The following is a 23,880-nucleotide window of genomic DNA, read 5'->3' on the forward strand; positions in this document are numbered from 1 at the left end:
TTGACTCGACAAAGACGGCCTTTGTACGCCCATCAATCAATTTGGCGAACGCTTCGGGCTCATCCGAATCTGTGAACTTGACCTTGATACCCAAACGAGGCAAAAAGACCTTGAATTGGTTGTAGGTACCACCATATAGATGAGAGGATGCGATGATGTTGTCACCAGCCTGGGCCAAGGTCGAAATCGCCAAGAACTGAGCTGCTTGACCTGAGGAGGTTGCCAAAGCTGCAGCACCGCCTTCAAGCGCAGCCACACGCTGTTCAAAGACATCAGTGGTGGGGTTTCCGATTCTAAAAAAAAAAAAAAAAAAAAAAAAAAAGTCCAAAAAAGGAACGAGAGTTAAGATTTCACTCCAATTAAAAAAAAAAAAAAAAAAAAAAAAAAAAAAAAACCTGTTCATCAAGAATAAAACTTTTACCTGCTGTAAATGTTTCCAAATTCCTTCAAAGCAAAGAGTTTAGCCGCGTGTTCAGAGTTGTTGAAAGTGAACGAAGTTGATGCATAGATAGGCACGGCGCGAGCGTGTGTATGCTTGTCTAAAAAAAAAAAAAAAAAAAAAATTAGTGAAGATGATCCTGATATTCTCATCCAACGAAAACAACATAGTTGTGCTATTACACTAAAAAGAATGAAATAATGAGGATTCAGCCTTACCTGGAGTGTGGCCAGCATGAACCTGGAGGGTGTCAAAGTGGTGTTTTTTGGAAGCGTTGCTCATTGTTAAGGAATTGGAGAAAACTGGAGTGTTGAAGGAAGGAGAAAAAGAGTTAGGCTTGAAGTGAATAGAGGAGATGTGAGGAAGACAGAGAAAGAAGAAGAAGAAAAAAAAGATTGTTCAAGACACTCTTCTACTTATACTCGCAAAAAAAAAAAAAAAAAAAAAACAAAACAAAAAAAGGAAAGTCTGAAAATGAGTTATCGTCTGTCGATCTGTTGCTGTCCCATGCATAACGTGAATAAAAAATAAAAAAAAAGGAAAAAAAATGCGTGCTTTTGGACCTGAATTTCGTGTCTCGTTGGTCGCGCCATCGTATTCAAGGCAACAAAAGAGGCTCACATGTAAGGGTTACTGCTTTTACAGTGGAAAAAAAAAAAAAAAAAAAAAAAGCATTGTGCAGGGTGCATGCTAATCAAGTAACAAATAGTGTTGAGCTTTCTAAGAAATGACGCGATCACCTTACATATTCTTGTCATCCAAACAAAGACAAGGAGAGAGAAATGCATGTATGCGTTTTGAAATGTCTATAACAATTGGCTCAAATGGTTTGTAAGAAGAGACAACGGACACAAACAAAGTTGAGCAGCAAACACCATGGCGACTGTTCAGACTCCATCTGATACTGTATAAACACCTGAATACTGCCACATGCTATTGACTACTCTACATCCCTTAAACAATATTCTTAGCATACATCTGAACTTTTGCAAGGGATGTGTCAATACTTCGACAAACATGTAACATTTAATGGCTACATCACAGCCCTTGGATTGTGGAAGCGCTGAAAGTATGCGGAAAACGGGAACCATTTGTGTTTTTACTAGCAACAAGCGTGGTTTCAAAAAGTTTGCTCCAAGGAATAAATCCTATATCCTTGATTGCTCAAAAGAGACAATGTTGTCTTTTCTGCACCCCAAAAGCTCGCCATAATCCTATTGAAGCGTTCAGAGGCATTTTTTGCCTCTTGGTTTGAGGGTTAGCAGACTTTCAGTCAAGTTTTATTGTTTTGAACAACACAGTAAATCCTGTCAATTCGAAGTAGTCCCTCTGAATGGCAGCTATCCAGGGGATGCTAATCATTTCCGCTAAATTGCGGTGAAATCAGAGCAGATTTGGAAAACCAACAAGCATCGAACAGTCGCCCATGCGAAATATACAATAGAAAAAAAAAAAAAGAGGGGGCAAAGACATTCTTCATCTTTTTTTTTTTTTTTTTTTTTTTTTTGAAGCTCAGTGTTAAAGCGCATTTCCATGCAACATGTTTATTTCCTTTATTTACAATTCATGTAAAAGTAAAGAGATCTTCCTTTTGCACTAGCATTGCTTGTTTTTTGAGACTGGAACGTGTTACGTACCTCTGTGAATGGTCCTTGGTTGCTTGCTTATATAGCGGAGTCTACGTCTATAATAGCGACCTGTAGCTAAAACAGCACATCCCAACATCCCGTCTTCTCTTTCCAAAATGCTCGCACAGTCGGATCTGCGTCCAAATCTCCTGTCTTACACTTGGCGCAAACTCAAAAGTTAGGTTTTTGACCCTTCCCGCCATCTCAAAAATCTGTAAGTCAACGCCACTGTGCCAAGTGTTTAGAAATGAATTAAACAAATGATGAAGAGTTATATATTTTTTATTACGAAGAATGTTTGATACAAATACAGTTGAATGCGAGATTCTTTTGAACAAAGTTTTTTTTTTTTTTTTTTTTTTTTTTTACAAAGAGACAAGGGATGATACACTTTTATAATTATGATCTTGTATAACACACTCTAACTTCCATCTTTCTCCTCTCACCCATGTTTCTCATGTTGTTGTTAATGATGTTGATGTTGATGTTAATGTTAATGTTGATATTGATGTTGATGTTGATGTTGATGCTTTTCGTGTTACATAGCATTGCTCTTTATGGATAGGTCTTATGACAAGATCCATCCCATCTCCATTTTGATTGATCGTCCGCGCTTGGTCTTCAAAGGGACAGTCCTTGAGATGGGCTTCTCAATCATATCCCATGCGTCAACGTAAGGTTCGTTATACTTGCACTGCACGGGCTCATCATCGCGTCCAACCACGTACACAGATCTTTCTTCTACTTCTTCCGTCATAGGTAGACGAATCGGTGGCAGTCTTGTGCTAATAGGTGATGTCGATGAGATATCCATCGCCGTCGGAGATGTTGAGGAAGAAGTAGAGTACATGGATGATGACGATGGCCAGTCCGAGGTCTTGATTCGAGGCAATGAGAAATGTTTATTTGAAGCGGTAGGTGTCACGGATCCGGAACTCGTTGGTTCCCTATTGGTAGGATGGTATCTGGGCGAGAATGAAGGTGAATAGGCGATGCGAGGGCCATCATCATTGTCCAGAGAGAGAGTCTGGGGAGACATTGAAGATGCTACTGAGCCAGAGGAAGACAAAGCAGGGATAGATGAAGGTCGCTCATAGCCATCATGACTCATACTTTGGTATGGGCATGACTTTAGAGCCTGACCTTGCATAGCGGCAATCTGACAGCAGCACTGCGCCGCAGAAGGGGGTTTCATCATCATGCTTGAACTCTTGCTGGCTGTACTTCCATAATTGGCATTAGGAGATGATGGAGACAGTTGGCAGTGAGATGGACGAGCATACGGTGTGGCGGGATTGTAAGCAGACTGAGCATGCTTGCGAGAAACACGCGTATGAGATCGGTCTGGGCGCGAAAAGGAACTAGGCAAGCGCTGCGTTAGGGCACGTTCCAGTTCCATCTCGTAATCGATGGGTTGGCCGACCCGACTAGGATCTTGCGAAGACTCCATCTCTTTAGCTTTAAGATAGGCAGCTAACCCAAAGGTCTCGGCCATGTCCTGCTCATGGGCTGTCTGCTTATGCTTTCCGACCGCCTGTGCACGCCAAATAGGGACATCTTTTTCGTTTTTATTGCGTTGGTCGGAGGCAGATGTGTCTGTCAACTGCACCCTGTCCACGTGTTCACTGATTTCGTTTACAGCCCTGCTCATTTTGTCAGTCGGAACAGGTTTGGAAGAGGAACTTCCGTTGTGTATCTTGAAGTTACGAGCGCGCTCGATAGCGTTACTCCACTCCGCATAAGACTGCATAGCCATCGTGGTATCTGCTTCTGATGGTACAGGAGCACCATAGGTCGCAGCACATGCATTAGGAGTAGGACAATCATAGCTGTTGTTAACATGAGGAGTTGGAGGAGCCGGCCGAGATCTTGTCGGAGACATCATACTTTTGCTATTCGTAGGACTATTGCTGCTCTTGGGACTGATGCTATTATTACTATTATTGCTACGACTGGTATGGTTACTGCGGGCGATCGTGATAGAAAGTGGGGCGGAAGGAGAAGTGACGGTGGTAGAGGAAGTAGAAACAGAGGCAGAGGCAGGAGAGGCAATTGAAGACTCGACAGCAGAAGAGGAGGAGGAGGAGGAGGAGGAGGAGGAGGAGGAAGAGGGTGGGATCACAGGGGTAGCAGAGGAGGTAATAAGACCTGTACCATCCCTACGATTCTTTGGATTGTTGAGATGGCGATGGAACTGACGAATGTCCAGTTGAACTGAAGTCATTTCTTGGTAGGAGCATTCAGTATTGTGTTTCTCACAACGAGAACAAGGCTCTTTGCGATCGCACTTGACCTTCTTTGATCTGCAACGCAGACAGGAGGAGTAGACCTTTAGACGCTTGAGGTCATAAGCAACAGGATCAAGCTGTGGAGTGGTAGTGGTGGAAGGCATGAGCTGTAATGTAGATGTTGACATGATGTGTATGAATGTGTATGTTTGGTGTGGATCGTGTTGTGCGAGCCACTGTTACAACTCGGTTGGTATTGCTATTGTTTATCAGGAAGAAGAGAGAGAGCGAGAAGAAAAAAAAAAAAAAAAAAAAAAAAAAAGTGTGGTTGTTGGATGACTGAATGATTGGCTGAATGAAGTTTTGAAGTGTGATGAGGCAATAGTTTAAAAAAAAGGTTACGGAGGAGAAATGCTCAATTAGGAATATAGACCGAGATTGAGAGACAAAGAGAAACAAAACAAAAAAAAAAAAGTGGGGTACACTTCAGAGACTAGGAACGAACAATGAATAAAACGGAGAAAAGAGAAGGGAAGAGAAGAAAAAAGAGAAAAGAGAAGAGAGAAGAGAGAAGAGAGAAGAGAGAAGAGAGAAGAGAGAAGAGAGAAGAGAGAAGAGAGAAGAGAGAAGAGAGAAGAGAGAAGAGAGAAGAGAGAAGAGAGAAAGAAGAGAGAAGAAAGAGAAAGAGAAAGAGAAAGAGATGGGCTATCCAAAAGAAACGTGTCCTTTTTATTAAAAAGAGAGAGAGATGGAGGTATGGTTGGGTTGGGTTGGATGATGAAGATGTGTAAACAAACAAACAAAAAAGAGATGGATGTTCAGCCGACAGACAGTACCGGAGTCCGATGACCAGGAATAGAAACAGTTTTTGCATCTGATACATCTGATAAGGGCAATCCACACCCACACAATCACACACAATCACACACATGCTTACTTTCTTGTGTTTGACATTGTTACTCAATTTATTCCGTAATGCTTTTTTTCTTTTTTTCCTCTTTGTGAAGCATAGACAGATTCTCTCTTTCACTCTATCAGCTTGCCTTGTCTGTCTTTAAGCCGCTAAACTATTGGTTTGAGAACGAAGGATGATGAACATTTACGACGTTTGTCCCATGCTTCTCTCATCAACCTCGGTACATTGTTGCTAAATTCGTCGACATGTTCGGAGTGAGTGCAAACAGAAATATAAAAATGGAGCCCATTTTCTAAATCCGCCTTTTACAAAACGAAAACCCGAGCATCATTCAGCAGCTCTCTTATAAACTAGTCAATATCATGTACATGAGGAACCACGATGATATGATCGTAAGTATGAACAACGGTCCATCGAAAAAAAAAAAAAAAAAAAAAAAAATGAATGAGTGAGTACATGGTACAAACATTAAAATACATGAACATGTCAACTTCTATAGTATAGATATACCAAGTGCATTGCATGATCATTATTTTTTTTTTACCACGGTTTATCAATCCCACAAGCATAAAAGTGAATTAAATAGAGCCGAAATGCATGTGGTTCGTTGATGTTCACTATTTTTGTTTGTTGTCAATTCTTCCAATTCTTTCAATTCTTTCGACTTTCCCTCCAATGACTCCAGTTCAATGGGTCTTTTTTTTTTTTTTTTTTTTTTCGGTCACCGCTCTTCTGCACGGTTCTGAATGCTGACTCGGGGCGTCTTTTCCTTTCTCTCTTGTCTGGTCGGAAACTCAAAAATTTCACACAGCACACACATGCATTCGTGTACAAAAAACGTATTTGACTAGAAAGAAAGTGTGGGAATGCTTATCTGATCTTCTCCTTTTTTTTTTTCTTTTTTTCAAAACCTCCTATGCAAAATGACAAATACTGAATGAAACCCAGTCAGTTGATCCTCTGAAAAAAAAAAAAAAAAAAAAAAAAAAGGCGTGGCGCTTCTTTACATTATTACTTTACCATGATCACATAAACATTTATGCGGACCATCTCTCTCTTTTCGGAGAATATCCATCAACGCGTTTTTATCTTCTTCATCTTGTGTCCCCGTTGAGCGAAGATATTTCACTGGATAAAGCTACTCACCCAAAAAAAAATTTATAAAGCAAGCACCTCCGTTCGTAAGAAAGGATGAATGACAACGATTAAAGTGAAGCCTGCCGCCTCCTTTTTTGGTCTACGCCCATCGGTGATCAGTAGCCTGATGTAAATTTTCTTGGAGAAAGAAAAAGAATGGGACAAGTACGATTCGGGAGCAAGAGTTCCATGATTAGAAACATTGTGTATGCATATAAGCTTTTTTTTTTTTTTTTTTTTTTTTTTTTTTTTTGAAAGCGGGGGAATTATTTTTGCGTGTACCTTATCGGCCTATCCACTAATTGTTGACAACCTGTCAATTGACGTGAGCATACCATGTAGTACATGTCTGAAAACAAAAGGACACAGGTTTACTTTCTGAACAAATTTAAATTGAGTCCTTTGGAGATTCCAGAAATCATCTTACTTATTGGCGACTTGCTCGATCAATATGACCTACGAAACTAAATCCGTTTTATCAAAGCTTTTCATAGAGCTCTAATTGGGCTCATATGAAGGAATATCACAACCAGATCATTCAGACATCACACTGGCGAGGCACTGCAGAAAAACAAACAGTCCATTAAAGAGATTAGCTTTGAAGTACAGGACTTTCCAAGGGAAAATGGGCGATTGCAGGGATACGATCATCTCCAGTACATCGCATACATAAGGAAACATTCATGACCCGGAGACCCGGACCGATTCGCTTTTTGAAACTGATCAAGGTCCACAACTCCACCATCACCAGGCTTCGCCTAGAAAGTACTCAAACTTCATATGGGCTCTGGGAGGTAGCGCTAGATTGCGCCAACCACAATCATTTTGTAAAATCTATCTACTGCAACTTTCTATCACCTTCCTTAGTGATAAGGTCAGTGAATATATTCTCCATTGTGTATTAACTATTAAGCATATTGATATATACTCCTCTATACCTGTACATACCATCGTATTACCTCGGCATGTTAGTTAAGAGATCCCCAGGATGATGTAGACTTGAGTTTGCAAAGCTAAATGGCTTTGGCTACCTGAGTAAACAAGAAGTAATAATTCTACAGGAAGGCGTCCATTCAGCATCTCTTGACCATGAGCTATTTTTCAGAGCCGTCTTTCCCTGACATGAACATAAAAGACGAGGATATTGCGGCACTTCTCCAGTTCTCTGACGGATGACTGGGTTAAGATGGCCAAGTGTCTGATGCTGTGAATTCGATTAGCTTTGTCTCCAGGAAATACTTGTAGACAAGCAAGAGATGTTGGATAAAGGACATCTGCGGCTCCGCGAGACATTTGAGATATTGGCGCTCGATGAACGAAGTATTGCAGAAATAGCAAAGGATAGAAGTGGACTTCTTCACTAAAGGAAGGCTAAAGAAATCATGATTCTTATACTCATTCGAGGGCCGTTTTAACTTGGACAAATTTGCCTTAAGTTTTATCATCTCGTTTCAGGACAGATTTATTTTTTTCTGGATCCTTTCAGTAGTAAATCATATAAAAATTATTTTGCTTTTATTCTTTTATTTTATGCAAGTCGCTTCACTTCCTGGAGAATTTTGCCGATCCTCTGATAATCGCTCAAAAGTTCTAGTGCATTCACGCCACAGCAATAATAATCAGTCCAACACAAAAACAAAAGGTACTTTTAGTGTTCCTTACCGTTTACATTTCCTTTAAAAAAAAAAAAATCCATCTTCAGTACTTACTCTGAATATCACTCAGCCGCAAATCTCCAGCATCCGTACACGCCATGAATTCGCGCTGTGGGCCTTCGGATGATCGTATGAACTCTAAGGCTCGGCTCTACGTAAGATTAACAAAAAAGACATTAGATTAAAATATTGGACCCAACATGATATGTCTTTACCAATTTCAGGAATCATCTCCAATAGTACCTTGGCGGCATGTTCCATCGCTGTATCATGCGAGCTTGATTTCTCGATGGCTCCGCCTTGACTATGGCTACTGCCGCTGCTGCCTACGGTCGCATCGACGCTTAGGACGGTTACATTACTCGTTACTTCTGCAGGGCTTACTAAGCCAACAAGGGTCTTGTCTTTTTCCTCAGCTGCTTTCCGTTTCATCTCCTCTTCAATCGCAGCCGCAGCAGCAGCCGTGGCTGCTAATGAAGATGCTGCTGTTGTGGGTTTCGTACCGCTACGGCTCAGATTGGGTCCAAGTCCTCCTTTATTATTACTCAAGCCATCCGCCGCAGTAAGCAGGCGATTAAAGAATTTTGAATATCCATCCTGAACAACATCCGAGATCACTTTGAGACCCTCCCCTGCGACACCAGCGAGTTCTTGGCTGACTTTGTGTCCAAGAGCCTTGGTTTGGTCCAGTCCCTCCTGAAAATTGAGAAGCGGTGCGGGTGGATTAAGCTTTCCACCAGGGATAACTTGAATGTCAGACATATCACTAAAATTTACCCATAAATAAAATAAAAATGATATAATTCGGTCACATTAAGAAGAACGCTAAAAAAAAAAATAAAAAAATAAAAAAGCTATTCGCTCTTAGTTTCCATGAATGCTGCACCCAAAAGCTATACCTCATAACTCTAATGTCATTAGACAGTCCAAGTGCCTTAGGGTCTAGTGTTTCTAAGAATGAAACTACAGCCATCATATTGGTAAGGCAGTATGCAAGCTCTCCTGTCAGATGGTCTTGAACTTTGAATCGTTGAATATATCTAAATGCAAAAGCAATTAGAAAATAAATAAATAAAAGGAGGAAGGAGAAGTCTCACATTCTTATCGTAATGCATGACTCATACAAGTTCATACTTATGGGGGATTACCTGAGGTTTGAAATCAGCATTGGCGGGTTGCTCTTTACAACACTAAAGATAAGCAGTGGTAAAAGCACGTCTGCACTATACTGCCTCCTTGACGACGAAGGTGTAGGCGAGGCTGTCGGTGCAGGTGCTGCTGCTCTGGTGCTTGAGATATCTGAAGCACCTTTAACAGGTTCAACTGAAACTGTCGTGCCAACTTCCATAACAGGGCTCATAGGTAGCGCAATTTTGGCTGGGTCAACTTCAGTTGCTATCGTCAAAGGATCTTCTCTCCCGTTTTCCGTATCATTAACAATCTTATTGTCCTCAGTTTTTTCGTTTTCTTCCTCGAACTTTGTTTTTGGATCATACTTTTTCATTTCATCTCCTTCTTTAGTAGCCTCAGCCTGATCAAAGCTTTCCTTAGGATCCGCTTGATCCTTGTTTTTTGATTCCCCCAACTCTATCATATGGTCTCTTTTTTCGGTGTCTGTCTCAAGCGATGGCCGGTCATACCCTTCATCCATGGGGATCCTTGGTAAAAGAGCACCGCTACTGACGGAAGAATCAAGTCGAGGAACGAGTCCATCCATTGGGATTTTTGGGATGCTGAGTCGTTTATTCACTGAAGCAGTTGACGTTGTTCCCGCACCCGGAACAGTAGTCGTCAGTAAGGTTGTAGTATTGCTTCCTATACTTTCTGTTGCTGCTGTTGCATTGTCCTTTGCACTTTCATCAATTAGCGTTTCTTTTGTTCCCCCAACTCCCACCATTAAATTCTGAACAGCTGACTCTCTATTTAGAGCATCTAGGAGACAGAAGGTCGACGAGGTTTCTACTACATCAGTGAACCACGTATGGGAAGACTAGCATTGTTCTTCGTTTATGGAGTACAAACAGCCTAAAGCTAACTTACCAACAACGACGCGATGTGATGATAGAATGACGTTCATTTTGTCGGACGGAGACCTGACCATGGCTAGTTTCTGCATTTCTAGGTATCACAGAGATTATAAATGGAAATATGCTGCCAATATGAAAATCTCCAATTATTTCTTTTTTTTTTTTTTTTTTTTTTTTTTTCTTGAAAGGAATGATCACAATTGATATAAGACTCCTGAACCTTACCAGTCCCTCCCTCCCGGACCACTTGAGCGATATGCTCCACATCCTCGGGTTGCTCCAACACAAATCCAAGATGCTCCAGAGTTAGGTCCAAGAAGTTCAGCGCCGCAATCTTGGCTTGTAACTGTTCGTCTTGTAGATAGTCCTGACTGTTGATTCCATAAGACGAATGCGGGAAGATTGCCTGGTACATCTCTCTGCAAAGCCATGCTTCAACCCATTGTTGTACTTCATCATAATCTTGGTCATTCCATCGGCTTTTCATCCCTGATGCAGAGCCATATGCCTCAAAACGATGGCGAACATCGTCGTACTTCCGTTGAAATTCGTTAGAATACCGATCTGCACTGCTCAGAGGGCTCTTCCTGAGCTTTAGTACGAAGCTAATGAAGAGAGTTACTGATAGTTAAAACTGGCATGTTCGAGATGCCATTTTCCTCAGTTATTTATTTTGAGAAAGAAAAAAAAAAAAAGCGTCTTTTTTACCTTTCCAGACCCTTGACAACACTATCCCATTCTAATGGCAAATCCGAGCCGATCTTTGGCAATTTGGGCAAAGATGCTGTGTCCTTATTATTATCATCATTCATGTTCATTGACCTTACGGAGCTTGTTGATGAGCCGGTTGTCCTCCTGGCTTCAGAACGATCTTTGACAGTTGCAATGCCTGTTGCCAAAGGCACAAGTGGTGTGGGTATTGCATCGCCTTCCGGTCGCGGAATGATCCTGTCAACCAATAGTGCATGAATAGGCCCTACAGACTCTACATAAATGAATACAGGGCGTTTGCTGGAGTTCACTAATTTAAGCTCATTTATATCTGTACCATTACTATTATCTCCCAATATAGATCCTTCAAGCGCGTTTGATGATTTTGATATATTGTCAAAAAACGAGCGTTTGGTAGGACCAGAAGCATCTGCAGGAATTGTGCCGAAATCCTGTCCCGTAGCCATTCCTAGCATAGTAATAGACGAAGATGCTGGTCTAAGGACCCCCCGTATCCCACTGAGAGTAACAAACAGAGACTCGCCAGAGTTGCTTTCAGGAATGATAACATGATCTTCATACGTTGACCTTGGAGGCGTTGGTTCCTCTGTGGATGCTGCACATGTTGGGAGGATCAAAATAGCCTAAAGTAATGGTATTAAATATTGACACAATTAAACACTTTCATCTTTATTATATTTTATCAACATTCAAGCAATTGGACGTGATTTTGCCGAGGCATACCTTCTTAGTGACAAGCATTCGGATAATATCTGCAAGCTCAATGGGATGCTCTTGTATCCGCTTCAACAACTCATAAGCCTGCGTCCCTGGTGCCATCAATGTCACATCCTTGGCGGTAGGCTCTTCATTTTCTTTAATACTGGTACCGCTATTATTGCTCTGGATAGATCCACTTCTCTGTCCTCCAATGCCGGAAGCGGCGGCATTCTCTGCTGTACTGCTGGATCGACGACCCCCCAACAGCGGCGAGGAAAAGATGCTTGAGCGACTTGCGCTTGATGAGCTGGTCGTGCGTCGAGTTGGCAATGCCGGCATTGATGAAGAGCCGGCTGAGATTGTTGCAGCGCGCCTTGAGAACGACGCGGCTGGTAAGGAAGATGATGGTATACTGTCGCCAGTTAATGATGATGATGATAATGGATCATCGAATGCCTCTGCACGACCTTCTCCTGTCTCAGGACGGTCGTCCTCACGGTATCCCTGGGTATTTAGGCCTCTTGTGCCTCTTAGAGACGAGAACGGAGCAGCATCGCGTAATGGTGTGTCTGTTGGCGACCGTCCTGCATTCAGTGAAGACATGCGCCCACTTGTTGGAGCATTGCGCGATTTAGTAAGTCCATCAAAGAAGGATAAACCTGGAATGTTCTGCATGTGGATTGAAATGCTCTTTTATTTTACTTTTTTTTACAGTTAGAGGAGGGTTTTTGTGATGCAAGGTCTCATCAATACATCGATAAGGATGTACACGTGATAGGAAGCACAGCCTCAACGATCTTGCATTGTTTCATGTTCATTATGCAATTGCTGATTGTGCATCTAGACAATTGTCGCACAATATACACCCGAAACACCGTTTCCTGCAACGATCTTCAATTCGATCAACTCTACTACACCCGCCTTGGGATCTTTGTCGTTAGGTTTCTTTGATTGCTCCTTTTTCGTGTCTTGTTGTGGATCGGATCGTGGCTGTGCAGGCATGAGCTGTAACCGGTTTCTAGGGTTCAATGTGTCGACTTCCTTATCCCGAGAAGTGCCTTGAGAAACAGCGGCAACAGCCTTGTCAGCTGGCTGAAGGGCCTCAGAATCCAGTGGAAGCGCATGCACAGGCTCCGTCTTGTTGACTCGTTTGCCAGTTAAAAGTTGATAGTATGTATTCTGCCCCCTGCAAAAAAAAAAAAAAAAAAAAAAAAAAGCTTTTGTAAGACCTATTAAATATTTTTAATGCAGCTGCAAAGACCATCGCAATTACCATGATAATACATCACGTCCATGGATGACCGTGGCCTTATTTGGGACGCTATCTTCAATCACAGCATTATCGAGGACTGCAAACGCGTGTGTTGATCCTATGGCGAAATCATGGATGCCAATAGGCACCATCTTCTTCTCTGCTTCTCTATCTATCGGGTTATATTTGAGGCCAAAATGTGAATAACATTTAGTCTTCACTTTCCGAAGCATATTTCTTAAACTGTACAAAGATAAAGAAAAATAAAAACTTACATTCAGCAAGGTTAGAAAGCGGTGTAATGGTGACCAGCGACCCCTGGATGTGCGTATACTAATGTAAGACATAAGACTTGTATGAGTATCAATCAGATTGCAGACCTAATCTAAATTAATTGAATAGTTATAATAACAAAACTCCAAACTTACAGTGCCATCGCCCAGCTGGCCCCATTGGCCCAAACCTGCAGATTTGACTTTGAATGCGTTTTTCTCCTTGGTAACCACGTAGCTCGTCTGTCCACCCGCTGCGACCTTCACACATTCTGGGCCTCCACCAGCAGTAGTCCCTTCAAGACCTTGAATCAACGTGGGTTGTGCTAACTTCAAGTTTGCATGAGAATATGCTCCCTGAGCCAACTGCCCAAATCCATTGACCCCCCAAGCCCAGCAGCGACCTTGATCATCCCGTGCTAACGAGTGTACTTCTCCACATGCGACCTCCAAGATTCGGCTTTGACGGAAATCACTGCTACCGACTACAGAGACAGAGAGACCATCCTCTGATCCAAAGACGCGACCCTCAGACGTAAGCATCAATACGTGGTTCTTTCCAGAGGCGATCGAAGTAATACTTGAGGCCATTTAAAGGAGGAAAAAAATAAAATAAAATAAAATAAAGAGAATCGAAATATAAAAACCTATTAGTATCGCTTCTTTTTTTAACACACACATACACACATATATATACTTACGTCTCATTCTTCTGCAGCAGCTCGTGAATAGGAAGTTGCGCCATTGGGTCGGCATTATTATTACCACCATTGCCGCCAAAGCCCACATATTGCCATACGCTTGACTTTGGTTTCTCATATTCAATTGCTACTTTGGTTGGTCCAGACGTGGGTCGGACTTTGGGCATCACATACACGCTAGTACCATCCATTGATAAACCATACAATTTTGTATCACAGAGTGTGATACGCTTAATATCACGATTCCGAAGTGTCACTTCTGGTTGATGAGATGAGCTATTATATCCTGCGCCCCATTGATAGACATTTCCCTCCTCATCCACAGCAGCTAACACAGAGTTAATGAATTGATGAAATAAAATTAACATAAATATCAATCGGATCAAATTGAAATCGAGATTCTAACCATGACGGAGAAGGCCTCATATAAATCCAAATATATGAACACGGCTATTTAAATGAACTTACCAGCGATATCATCTCCGAGCTTAAGATCGCGCAAGACCTTTCCTTCAAAAGCGACGACTCGTTGAGGAATTGAGACAATTCCAGGGCTCTTTCCTGAAGGGTCTATAAGTCCATTCCTAAAATTAAAGAAATTCTCCGTACCCAAAATGACGGGCGTAGGAGTTTTCTCTATTATAAGAAGCCGTATTGTTTACTTTTTTTTATTTATCATAAAACAAGATCCCTTTTTTAGAACAACACGCTCAACACTTTACTTGTTAGATCCCCAGAGCATGATTCCAGGAACTCTGATTAATGCAGATTGATCCATCTGCTTCCAGCTCGTCACTGTCAAGGTGGTGTCCAGTGCAATATCATTTTGATCTATTGGTTGAGGCTTCTTCCTGAACATCCTTGCTAACTTAGCTCCAAGGCTATCAGTGTTTATATTCTTTGAATCATTAGGACTTGAAGGAGCGTCGTTTTGCACCGCATGATGACGGCCAATCAATCCAAGTGACGGTGATTGAAGGACAAGCGACACTCCCGTAAAGACTACCCCTGCGCCAATATACCACCTTGTCGAGGGACGCCATGGTTCAGTCTGATTAGCTTTGAATGTCACCGCTGTTGCTTGTTGTCCATGTACTGTTGAAATGGAACGATGTTGAACAGATGAGGCAAAAGTCAGTGACATACATGCTTCTGCCCTTACTCTCGGCACTCCTTTTGCTCTTGCTACTAATGCTCCATTCCTAAGTCTGCTGACTCCTTGTTGTCCTAAACAAAACATGGTCTAATTTTTTCGAAGGGAGGGTTTTTTTTTTTTTTTTTTTTTTTTTTTTTTTCCGAGCCTCCGAGATCCTAAATACCCTAAAAAAAACATTTGAAAGTTGTGACTTAATTATACATCCCTCTCACAATTTCCGGACTTCCAGATATGGCTACACCTCTTTTAGTGAAGGAATGCTGGTTGATTAAATACTTTACATGGGAGTAGCGCAATAAATCTTATTCTTTTAATCAGGATTTTATAAGCTTTGTGAATAAGGGCCATGAAGTCCTGCATGAGAAGCACTGTTTTATCTTCAAGTTTCTATAGATCGATGAAGCCCTGCTCTGCTCAATTTCAGAGAATGTTTTAAAGGGTATTAAGATTCATTTATTATTGTATCTTATTATTTAAGTTAATGTTGGCTACAAATTGTGTGTATTATGTATGAAGCGAATGAAGAATGATAGAAAAAGCTTCTTTTTTTTTTTTACTTGCCAAAGGCAGTCTGGTTGCGGAAGAGATCGCAGTGATGAGGGTGTTGGATGCAGTACTTAGGGACAACAGGGGCGGGAGCAAGGCCACGGGAAAGCAAGCGCTCACGGAAGTCAAAAATACGGGTAGAGAGCTCGGTGGTGCGCTTCCAGCCTTCCTCATCGCGGTTACCGGACCAGAGCAACTCAGCAAGAGCGCCAGCACGGGGCCATACCTTGGCATCGACGACTGCATCATCTGACTGTTCGGACCATAGGGCAGCCTCAGCACCAATGACGTGCTTGGCTTCCTCCTCAGTCAAGCCCTTGGTGAAGTCATAGGAGTAAATGCGCTGCCAGGTCTTGTAGGGGGCACACCACGACGCACCGGCGCCACCGTAGTTGACAGTGGTGGGGGTGTATGCGCTGGGGTTGGCTTCAAAGGCATCTGCAATGGCCTTAGGGAGAGCTGGGGGCTCGTTAACGTTGTAGCGGGGATCGTTGGTAACATAACCGCCGTTACCGCAGTCGAGATACAAGAAGTCAGCTGAGCTGACAACGACATCGTAACCCTTGCTGGTAAGTGTCTTGATGTTCTCAACACCCTTGTTCCAGGACTGCATGATGATGGACTTGGGAACATCCTTGGCAGGCATCTCATGCGAGAGAATGATATCCTCCCACATCATCAAGCGGCGGCTGGGTTTGTCGTTGTAGATGGGAAGGGCCTTCTCAAGGTAGTACTGAGCAAAATCAGAGTAGGTGGCACCAGGGCGCTGCTTGAACCAATCCATGGCAGAGGACGAGTAGTTGTAGCAGTAGGTGTTGAGTTCATCGGAACCAACGTGGAAGACGTTATCAGTGAAGAGTTTGGCAGTCTCATCGTAAACATCCTTAATGAGCTTGTAGGTACCCTCATATGAAATGTCGAGTTGACCAGGGTTGGGCTGCACAGCAGAGTGGTGAGTCCAGCCATCGTTGTCCCACCATGAATCAGCGCAAGTAACAGCCTTCTTATCAACCTGGAGCCAGCCAGAAGATGAGTGACCAGGCAAGTCAATCTCAGGGATGATACGGACACCACGCTCGCGACCGTACTCAACCAACTTCTTGATCTCCTTCTGGGTGTAGATCTCACGGGGTGAGTAAGCATCCTTGGTCATTTGAGGGTGTTTCTTGATTTCAAGAGGCCATGACTGAGTGTCGGTGATGTGCCAGTGGAAAACATTGAGCTTGGCCCAGGCAAGAGCATCGATCTGCTTACGAAGGGAGCGAATAGAGTTAAAGTTACGGGCAGTGTCGTACATCACTCCACGATGGGTGTACTTGGGGGCATCCTCGATGTGGACAGGCTGCTCGATCACGAGACCGTGCTTACCATCATCAATGACAATCTGTTCAAGAGTGCTGAGACCGTGGAGGGCGCCCCAGATGGTCTTAGCAGTGATCTGACCCTTACCGGAAGCAGTAATATCCAAAGTGTAAGACTCATCAACGCCGTGTTGAAGGTCGGCTTTTGTGTCCGAGACGTGGACATTGATAGTGCTGAGGGCTCTCCTGCTGCCTCCATTCTTGAAGGCCTCAACTTCTTCATTCTCATCACCGCGCTTCTCGAGCGTAGGGAAAGGAGGGAACTCAGGGATGGGCTGTTCCCACGACTGAGGGATCCAGCGCTCTTCCTTAATGAGCGAAGCAGTGCGAGCATAAGCCTTGTTCAAAATTTCATGTCTGGTTCCTGTGATGCGGAAGTTGTTTGCGACCCTGATAGGCCCAGAGGTACCCCACTTAATGTGGACAGGCTTGGGCAAAGGGTTAACCTTGACGGCCTCCGAGGAGACAGCAAGGGCTAAGAGACCAATAGCAGCAGCAATAGAAATCTTCATGATGATAGAATGGATGAGAGAGAGATGGAGGAAATGGAGAAGGGGGAAAAGGGACAGAAAGAGAACGAAAAGAAAAAGGTTGGTGTTGTTGTTGAGAAGGCTGGTTGTAAGACAAAGTAACTTGAGGGGGGAGGTGGTGCCTTTTTATAGACGATCATGGTTGTGGAGGGAGTGTCTACAAAGTGCGAAATGTAATATGTACGTCGAGGTTAGGATAGATCGAGACTAAGGTGTTCGGGCAAAAAAATGCAAATGCGAAAAAGGTATGGCCGATCTGACGATAAAGAAAGAAATCCCTTGTTGTTAATGTTGCTGTTTGTTTAGCAGGAAGACCATGGGCAATATGGTTTGTAATTGATTCAACTGAGCAAAGCAAATGGATCTTCCAACACAAATCAAAGTATAACAAATAAAATGAATTATGGAGGAAAGAACAAAAAGGCAGGGAGAGCAGGTTTATTGAGCAGAGAGAGTGAATGCTTCTAATTAAGAATTATTTGTAATAAATCAGTCCGCATGTTTGTCTAGTGCACGAAAAGAATGAGAAAAAGCACTCATAAACACATGCACATTTTTACACAAACGCACACCCTGAGAGAGCCTTTCTTTACTTTGCAATTGTGTACATGTACATGTACTCCACGGAATCCCTGGAAAACTGATAAAAAATTAAGTTGAAGACAGTCTGGGATATGGATAAACTCTCTTGGACACAAGAATATGAAGGTGGGTCTTCTCTCCCTATTCAAGAACCAATTGAAATAATTACTCCCTCTTTTTTGTTGTTTTTGTTTTCTGAACTTTTCTCTTATGTCTTTCTCGGTCATTTGCCCGTTTTCGCATTATCTGTAATTTTTTTTTTTTTACATAGTTTGCCTACTATACCTTCTCTGTGTTCACTTCTGCATCATTTTGTCCTCTATCTACTGTTATCTGATCAAGACGCCCAGGAAGATTGAATTTCCAGGACTCTTCAAATTGAACGCAAAGCAAAAATAAATAAAGAGAGAGATAGACCGGATTGACAAACTGTGCGCGTTTTTTTTTTTTTTTTTTTTTTTTTTTGAGAACATTATAATAAAAAGAGAGGAGACTAAAAAACGGTGAAATTGCTTTTTACTGTTGTCCGTGGAACAGCATCTAAGATTAGATCACTCTTGGCGTTGCCATTGGTCGAATGTTGTTTTTTATGCTTTACTGCCCCAGTGAAGAACAAAACAACAAACAAATCGTCTCAAGCATGATGGAGTGTACAAAGAAAAAAAAAAAAAAAAAAAAAAATAAGGCCTGTGGGTATCCATGAATGGTAGATACTGTACACATCCATGTTTACTGCATGATACTTAGCGAAGACAATAGAAACGAGAGAAGAAATTAAAGCAATGCTCACTATTGAGGTCATCTTGGTAAATAAAATGTTGATGTAAACGACAATGTTACTCTAGAATACGCTTATCGATTTTGTAAAACCAGCAGACATCGAATAGTTCTCGCATTTTTTGTTATTCCTTTTTACTATTATACTATGGACCCTGGCATGCAATGTATTGCTCATTATAAGACGAGAGATTACAGCATGGCCCCTTACAGGAGAGCATAGAGGTCAAATCGATACTACCCTGAATGACATTGATGTACTCACACCAAGGGTATTCTTTACGGAAAAGTAGGCTTGTAATATTTCTGTGCTATTTCATATCCGATCAACAGAACTTTCAATGCGTTGGCTATTAGGGGGTTTTTTTTCCAACATCAAGCTAAATCGCTGATTTCGTCAAAGACGATTCAAAATAGCGGCTTTTCTGGACAATACAATCAACAACGATCATGATGATGCGAATAAAGGATTGATAGGGCAGGCTCTCGAAATTAGTTCTTAAAAGCATCACAACACTGCCAAATGAAGTAGTCTATCCCGTCAACGGTAATGTTATTGAGCAAAAAAAAAAAAAAAAAAAAAAAAGCCGGAGGTTGTTGGATAGAATATAATTAGGCAAAATGGTAGCTCAATGCAAGAGGGTAAGATCTTGGTGGAGAGAGGGAAAGAAAGACCACCATTTTTTACATTGTACTGTACAGTGTCTGCAATGTATATATCATCTTTCACTCATGGTCATTTAGAAGGGTACATACTTGGAAGTATCTCTTCTCTCTGCGCCTTTGGGTGGGCGTACAGGAAAGGGGTGACAAGATGCATTATCTTTTCATGAGATATTATCTACGACTATAATCTAAAAGAAGTATCTATCACGCGTAACGGGACTGGAATAAAAAGGTTTTCGTGAATGGATGTATAAACATGCGTGATATTAGAGAGAGGGGTTCCAAGATGCTGGTAAAGCTCCCAAAGGATGATGTATGCGACACGTAAAATGGGCAACGAGTGATGGACAGAAGATCAAATGTTTGTTTTTGCGAGATGCACTTTGAGTTTTCAGACTTGTCTAGAAAGACAAGTAAACTTTTTTGTTTGTGTGACCAAGATCCAATTGATATTTTATCAGTCCCCCAGAGATAACCCTTCTTCCTCTGCATAGAATCTAAATGAAGTACAGGTTTTTGCTCGGAAGGCTGCGGTCGGCTATCACCATCTTCGACCATGATGGCCTTGATAACCACAGTAAGGAATCTCGGAAAAAAAAAAAAAAAAAAAGAATCATAAACTTAAACTGCTGAATGGACATCACCTCTAGTGAGGATATCTTTGCTTGTTTAGGTGGGTTACTGAAATTGTTCGTCGCAACGTTTCTCGCTTTTGATTGTAGGCCTAAATTGACTCCTTTTTTGGCTAGTCTGAGGTTTAAACTGTAAATCACGTGGCACGCCATTCAATAGGCGCTGGTCAAAGTGACAACCACAGTTCTCTATTTCTAAGCACACATTGGTATCTGATTCTAAGCACACCTAGGAATGCAACTTGAGTGGCGATGATTTTGGACTGCTAGTAAAATTTTATACTGAAGCAGAGGACATTTTCGATGGAAATTATGATATATAAGAATGATATTTTTCATTCTAAATGTTAAAAAGAAGTAAGAAAGAGAACAATGGCAATGGCGACAAATCGAGTGTAATGTGCTTGGTGCAGGTGCTTCAGCCTTAAAAAAAAATGTTTGCCCTCCTCTTTGCCCCTCAATTACAAAACAAAGCTAGTTCATGTTTGGTATCTGTTCATAATACCAAATCTAATTAAGTGAAAAAGGCAGGAAGGCAGCTTAGGGAGAGAGCAGTTCTCTTTGATTGTTTCAAGAGTTTTAGGATCCTTTGTGTTGTCCTAGTTGCTTTATTTATTGAAATGATATTTTTCGTAAGTAAAGAAATAGACACGAAGCAACGTGTTCCTTGAGATTCTGAAGTTTTAGTGTCACCACAATTTACACCTTTGGTAATCCTGTTCGTAATGTTACCTCTAGCAGCAGAAGAGCACAGGACATTATTCAGGGACCAATCACTCAGTTACGAAAAGGAGAGAATTCTGTGGCAACAATACCTCGTCTTGGAAATAAGAAGAAATGAGCCGAGAACTGTCTGTGCGCATGTGGTTATTAAAGAGTAGGAGTATCATAACCCTTTTTTTTTTTTTTTTTTTTTTTTTTAATGAACTGCTTCCGACTTGCCTTTTTAGTACGAAGTGGTTTGCTCAACACCTTTTTTTTTTTTTTATTTTTTTTATTTTATTGTTATTCTAGAATTACATGGTAAAGACTATGGAGTTTATGCTTCATCCTTCCCTTGTGAGGACTGTGCCCGACCAGCGGGCGATACGATGGCTAGCTCGTTTTAAGGCGTTGCTTGCTGGGTTATGCACAATATGGTACTGAAGTTTCTTCGGATTCTTGTTGTGATCAGGACCTGTTGTCATGGCTCTGATGCTGTGTACATCTTTGGAGGGTAAATTAAGCGATCCCCTAGTACGGAGTTTTTGGCGACATTGAGATGTAAGGGTCACATTGTCTCCATCATTGTTGTCCTCATCATCACCGGTGTTATCATCTTCATCATCGTCTCTAGCTTCGAGAAGAAGTCGACTCTGACGGTAACTCTTCTTAACCTTGCTAGGAGAATCCTCGGGGTCACTGACCAGTTTAGCCTGCTTGGTCATATTATGATTATAACCTGCAATGAGCCGATGATGTGAGAGATTACTAAAAGCTCGGCGTATCCTGCGGGGAATCGGTAACACTGGCTCTTCAGCCCCTGATACTGCTGCTGTTGGCGGCTCGTGAACCTCCTGGTAGCAATATTGCCTCTCATTACGCCTGGTATTACGGTCCTCCTCGTCCTCTAATGCCAGGGGGCTTTCTGGGGACAGCAAAGAGATCTGGGCCTCTTGTCCAACAATGGGACTGGCAGGTTCAGACATAGAGACATCATTCAGCTCCTTAATATAGTCTTTATCTGTATCCACTTGCTTTTTACCATCTTGCTCAACGCTCATGGTTTTCTCGAGCATGGTTGTTGCCTTCAGTTTGAAGCAGGTCAGTCTATAAAGGACAGAGATGAACCGTTGAACGGCTTCGTCGCTGATCTGGTAATGAAGAACTACCCGAGCTGCGTAACCGCTACCGCTGATCTTGATACCTTCCTTGGCTAGCTCACCCATCAACGCATCTACTGTGAAGCCAGCGTCCGATGTATCGACCCAAACCATATTTGTCTCAACAGGGTTGGTAATACGGCAGCCGGCTTTGAGGAAGGCGCTCTCGATTTGTTTAGCCCGGCAATGTGTTTCCACCATCGTGGGCCAATTGTTCTTGATGCCCCAGAGCGCAGCTTCTGCTAGGATGCCGGCTTGTCGCCATCCGCCTCCGAAAAGCAGACGGAAGTGCCTTGCTTTCTTGATAGAAGTCTCACTACCGACCAAGATGGAGCCGATAGGAGCACCGATTCCCTTGGAGAGGCAAAGCGAGACGGTATCGAAGTGACTGCAGTACTCTTTCATTGAGATACCGGTTGCGACGCTTGCATGCCATAGCCTAGCACCGTCGAGGTGAAGTTTAATACCATGTTGCTTTGTGAGTTCACGGATCCTGATAATCTCTTCAAGGGGCATGATGGTGCCATTGAGTGTGTTTTCGAGGGAGATGACACGCGTCGGTGCGTAGTGTACATCTACATCGAGGACTAGACGTGGAGCAATATCTTCGACCGTGAGGTATTTGCCGTTGGCGGGCATGATTGGATTTACTGCAGCCTGCGAATGGAACGAGATACCGCCTGCCTCGTAATTGAAGACATGGGATCGAATATCGACTACAGCGGATTGAGGGGGGTTACACAAATGTACACGATGTGCTAATTGATTTGTCTTTAATCGTTTAATTGCAGAAAAAAAGAAAAGATGTGTGGTTTACAACGCATTAGATTCTGATGTCAAATGTGTTTTTTTTTTTTTTTTTTTTTTTTTTTTTTTAAAAAAAAAAAAAAGGCTTACCATTGTCCCTGATGAGCAAAAGAGTCCCGCCTCATGGCCCGTGAGCGTGGCAACGTATTGTTCGAGTGTTTTAACAGAGTCATCTTCGTTATATACATCGTCCCCTAAGGATGCTTTCATCATAGCCGCAAACATATCTGGCGTAGGGGCTGTTGATGTATCGCTCCTGAAGTCCGAGTATGGGAGAGGATTGAGAGATTTTGTTGTAGTCATGATAAGTTCCTATGAAGTCTTTGATGTGCTGATGATAGTCTTTATTTTATAGTATTATTGTTTTTTGTCCTCCCAAGTTTTTGCCGTTATATTTTTTTTTTTTTTTTTTTTTTTTTTTTTTGTTTGACGATATATGGACAAGGCGATATTGTTATTTACTATTAATGGGCGTTTTATTCAATAGATTGAGATGATAATGAAAGTGAAGATGGATGAACAAAAGAGAGAGAACAGGGGAGAGATTATGGAGGAGGGAAGGGGGGACGTTGATCCCCTCTTTTATACTGATAACAGTTACGATCCCCCCTGTGCCGCGTCTTTGTTTTGTAACATGCCAGCCTTTTGAAATGAATTAGGAAGTTTAGCATATCTATTTGTCAGTATTTTCTATATTCCTTTAATGCACGCTTGCCACACTCCATGTTTGGATCTTCTGGCCATACGCATGTACGAGCAAACCACGAGTCATCTTCAAAAAAACAAAAAAAAAAAAAAAAAAAAAAAGGTCAATGTTATACAAAGAATGCTAAAAATGAATAGAAAGCATGGCTTTATTTTATTCATGCTTCCCCCCTGGGATATCATGCTGCAGAACGCCAGGAAGGGGAGGACAGACATCATTGGGTGAGATAGACGGACTATCTGAAGGTCAATGCATATTTCTGTGTTGATAAATCCTGAATGTGGTGTTAGTAAAAACAGATCAAGGGGGCAAAAAAAAAAAAAAAAAAAAAAAAAAAACATTTGCAAACTGAATGTTCTGTAATGTGATTAGCGCTGAGACTACACATCAAACCATGCTTTGGTATTTTGAGGGTTCAATCAGTCTGTGGCCCACGCTCACAGATGAATCGTAGGGACCAAGCGAAAGGGTCATTCATTCCTTTTTCCATTTGCGTTGCTCTTGACATCTTCAAATCGGAAATTCGGCATTTTGTCCCCTACCATTAAATGAAAAACGCGTCGAACGTT

The 23,880-nt window shown here is 42.1% G+C and overlaps 6 protein-coding genes across 6 annotated transcripts; all 6 read right to left on the reverse strand.

The window, feature by feature from the left end:
* Positions 1–694, reverse strand: BCR41DRAFT_278370 (Cys/Met metabolism PLP-dependent enzyme-domain-containing protein; the record flags this gene model as incomplete). The annotated part of the gene is made up of 3 exons (XM_022020201.1): positions 1–293; positions 422–539; positions 658–694. Coding segments are annotated over 3 exons (448 nt in total), but the record flags the coding sequence as incomplete, so codon positions are not given.
* A 1,743-nt stretch (positions 695–2,437) lies between these two features.
* Positions 2,438–4,599, reverse strand: BCR41DRAFT_364608 (hypothetical protein). The gene has a single exon (XM_022026048.1). The coding sequence runs from the start codon at positions 4,481–4,483 to the stop codon at positions 2,636–2,638; it is 1,848 nt and encodes a 615-aa protein (XP_021875608.1). The 5' UTR covers positions 4,484–4,599; the 3' UTR covers positions 2,438–2,635.
* A 3,227-nt stretch (positions 4,600–7,826) lies between these two features.
* Positions 7,827–12,163, reverse strand: BCR41DRAFT_390627 (hypothetical protein). The gene is made up of 9 exons (XM_022028252.1): positions 11,486–12,163; positions 10,739–11,385; positions 10,256–10,635; positions 10,044–10,121; positions 9,152–9,935; positions 8,903–9,043; positions 8,247–8,769; positions 8,058–8,154; positions 7,827–7,938 (listed from the first exon to the last, which is right to left on the reverse strand). The coding sequence occupies exons 1-9, from the start codon at positions 12,134–12,136 to the stop codon at positions 7,877–7,879; spliced, it is 3,363 nt and encodes a 1,120-aa protein (XP_021875609.1). The 5' UTR covers positions 12,137–12,163; the 3' UTR covers positions 7,827–7,876.
* Positions 12,164–12,203: 40 nt separating this feature from the next.
* On the reverse strand, positions 12,204–14,948 carry BCR41DRAFT_390628 (regulator of chromosome condensation 1/beta-lactamase-inhibitor protein II). The gene is made up of 7 exons (XM_022028253.1): positions 14,409–14,948; positions 14,155–14,270; positions 13,687–14,014; positions 13,142–13,565; positions 12,989–13,046; positions 12,735–12,885; positions 12,204–12,647 (listed from the first exon to the last, which is right to left on the reverse strand). Exons 1-7 carry the CDS (start codon positions 14,924–14,926, stop codon positions 12,302–12,304), a joined length of 1,941 nt encoding a protein of 646 aa, XP_021875610.1. The 5' UTR covers positions 14,927–14,948; the 3' UTR covers positions 12,204–12,301.
* Positions 14,949–15,395: 447 nt separating this feature from the next.
* Positions 15,396–17,261, reverse strand: BCR41DRAFT_390629 (putative beta-N-acetylhexosaminidase naga; the record flags this gene model as incomplete). The annotated part of the gene is made up of 1 exon (XM_022028254.1): positions 15,396–17,261. The coding sequence occupies one exon, from the start codon at positions 17,259–17,261 to the stop codon at positions 15,396–15,398; it is 1,866 nt and encodes a 621-aa protein (XP_021875611.1).
* Positions 17,262–20,882: 3,621 nt separating this feature from the next.
* BCR41DRAFT_379338 (pyridoxal phosphate-dependent transferase) lies at positions 20,883–22,908 on the reverse strand (the record flags this gene model as incomplete). Its single annotated transcript, XM_022027208.1, has 3 exons — positions 20,883–20,908; positions 21,681–22,569; positions 22,696–22,908. 3 exons carry the CDS (start codon positions 22,906–22,908, stop codon positions 20,883–20,885), a joined length of 1,128 nt encoding a protein of 375 aa, XP_021875612.1.
* Between the last annotated feature and the right edge of the window lie 972 nt (positions 22,909–23,880).

This window comes from Lobosporangium transversale (assembly GCF_002105155.1).
Source record: "Lobosporangium transversale strain NRRL 3116 chromosome Unknown BCR41scaffold_74, whole genome shotgun sequence".
Lineage (NCBI taxonomy): Eukaryota > Fungi > Mortierellomycota > Mortierellomycetes > Mortierellales > Mortierellaceae > Lobosporangium > Lobosporangium transversale.

What these genes read in the sequence shown, in the direction of transcription:
- BCR41DRAFT_364608 (XM_022026048.1), bottom strand. Translation starts at nt 4,483, where the DNA reads ATGTCAACATCTACATTACAGCTCATGCCTTCCACCACTACCACTCCA.
- BCR41DRAFT_390628 (XM_022028253.1), bottom strand. Translation starts at nt 14,926, where the DNA reads ATGTTTTGTTTAGGACAACAAGGAGTCAGCAGACTTAGGAATGGAGCA. An exon ending in CTGCTGCAGAAGAATGAGAC is followed by an intron (nt 13,566 to 13,686) that starts GTAAGTATATAT and finishes AATGGCCTCAAG; the next exon opens with TATTACTTCGATCGCCTCTG. An exon ending in GCTTTCTAACCTTGCTGAAT is followed by an intron (nt 12,886 to 12,988) that starts GTAAGTTTTTAT and finishes ATAACCCGATAG; the next exon opens with ATAGAGAAGCAGAGAAGAAG.
- BCR41DRAFT_390627 (XM_022028252.1), bottom strand. Translation starts at nt 12,136, where the DNA reads ATGCAGAACATTCCAGGTTTATCCTTCTTTGATGGACTTACTAAATCG. An exon ending in ATGCTGATTTCAAACCTCAG is followed by an intron (nt 9,044 to 9,151) that starts GTAATCCCCCAT and finishes TTTTGCATTTAG; the next exon opens with ATATATTCAACGATTCAAAG. An exon ending in CGATGGAACATGCCGCCAAG is followed by an intron (nt 8,155 to 8,246) that starts GTACTATTGGAG and finishes AATCTTACGTAG; the next exon opens with AGCCGAGCCTTAGAGTTCAT.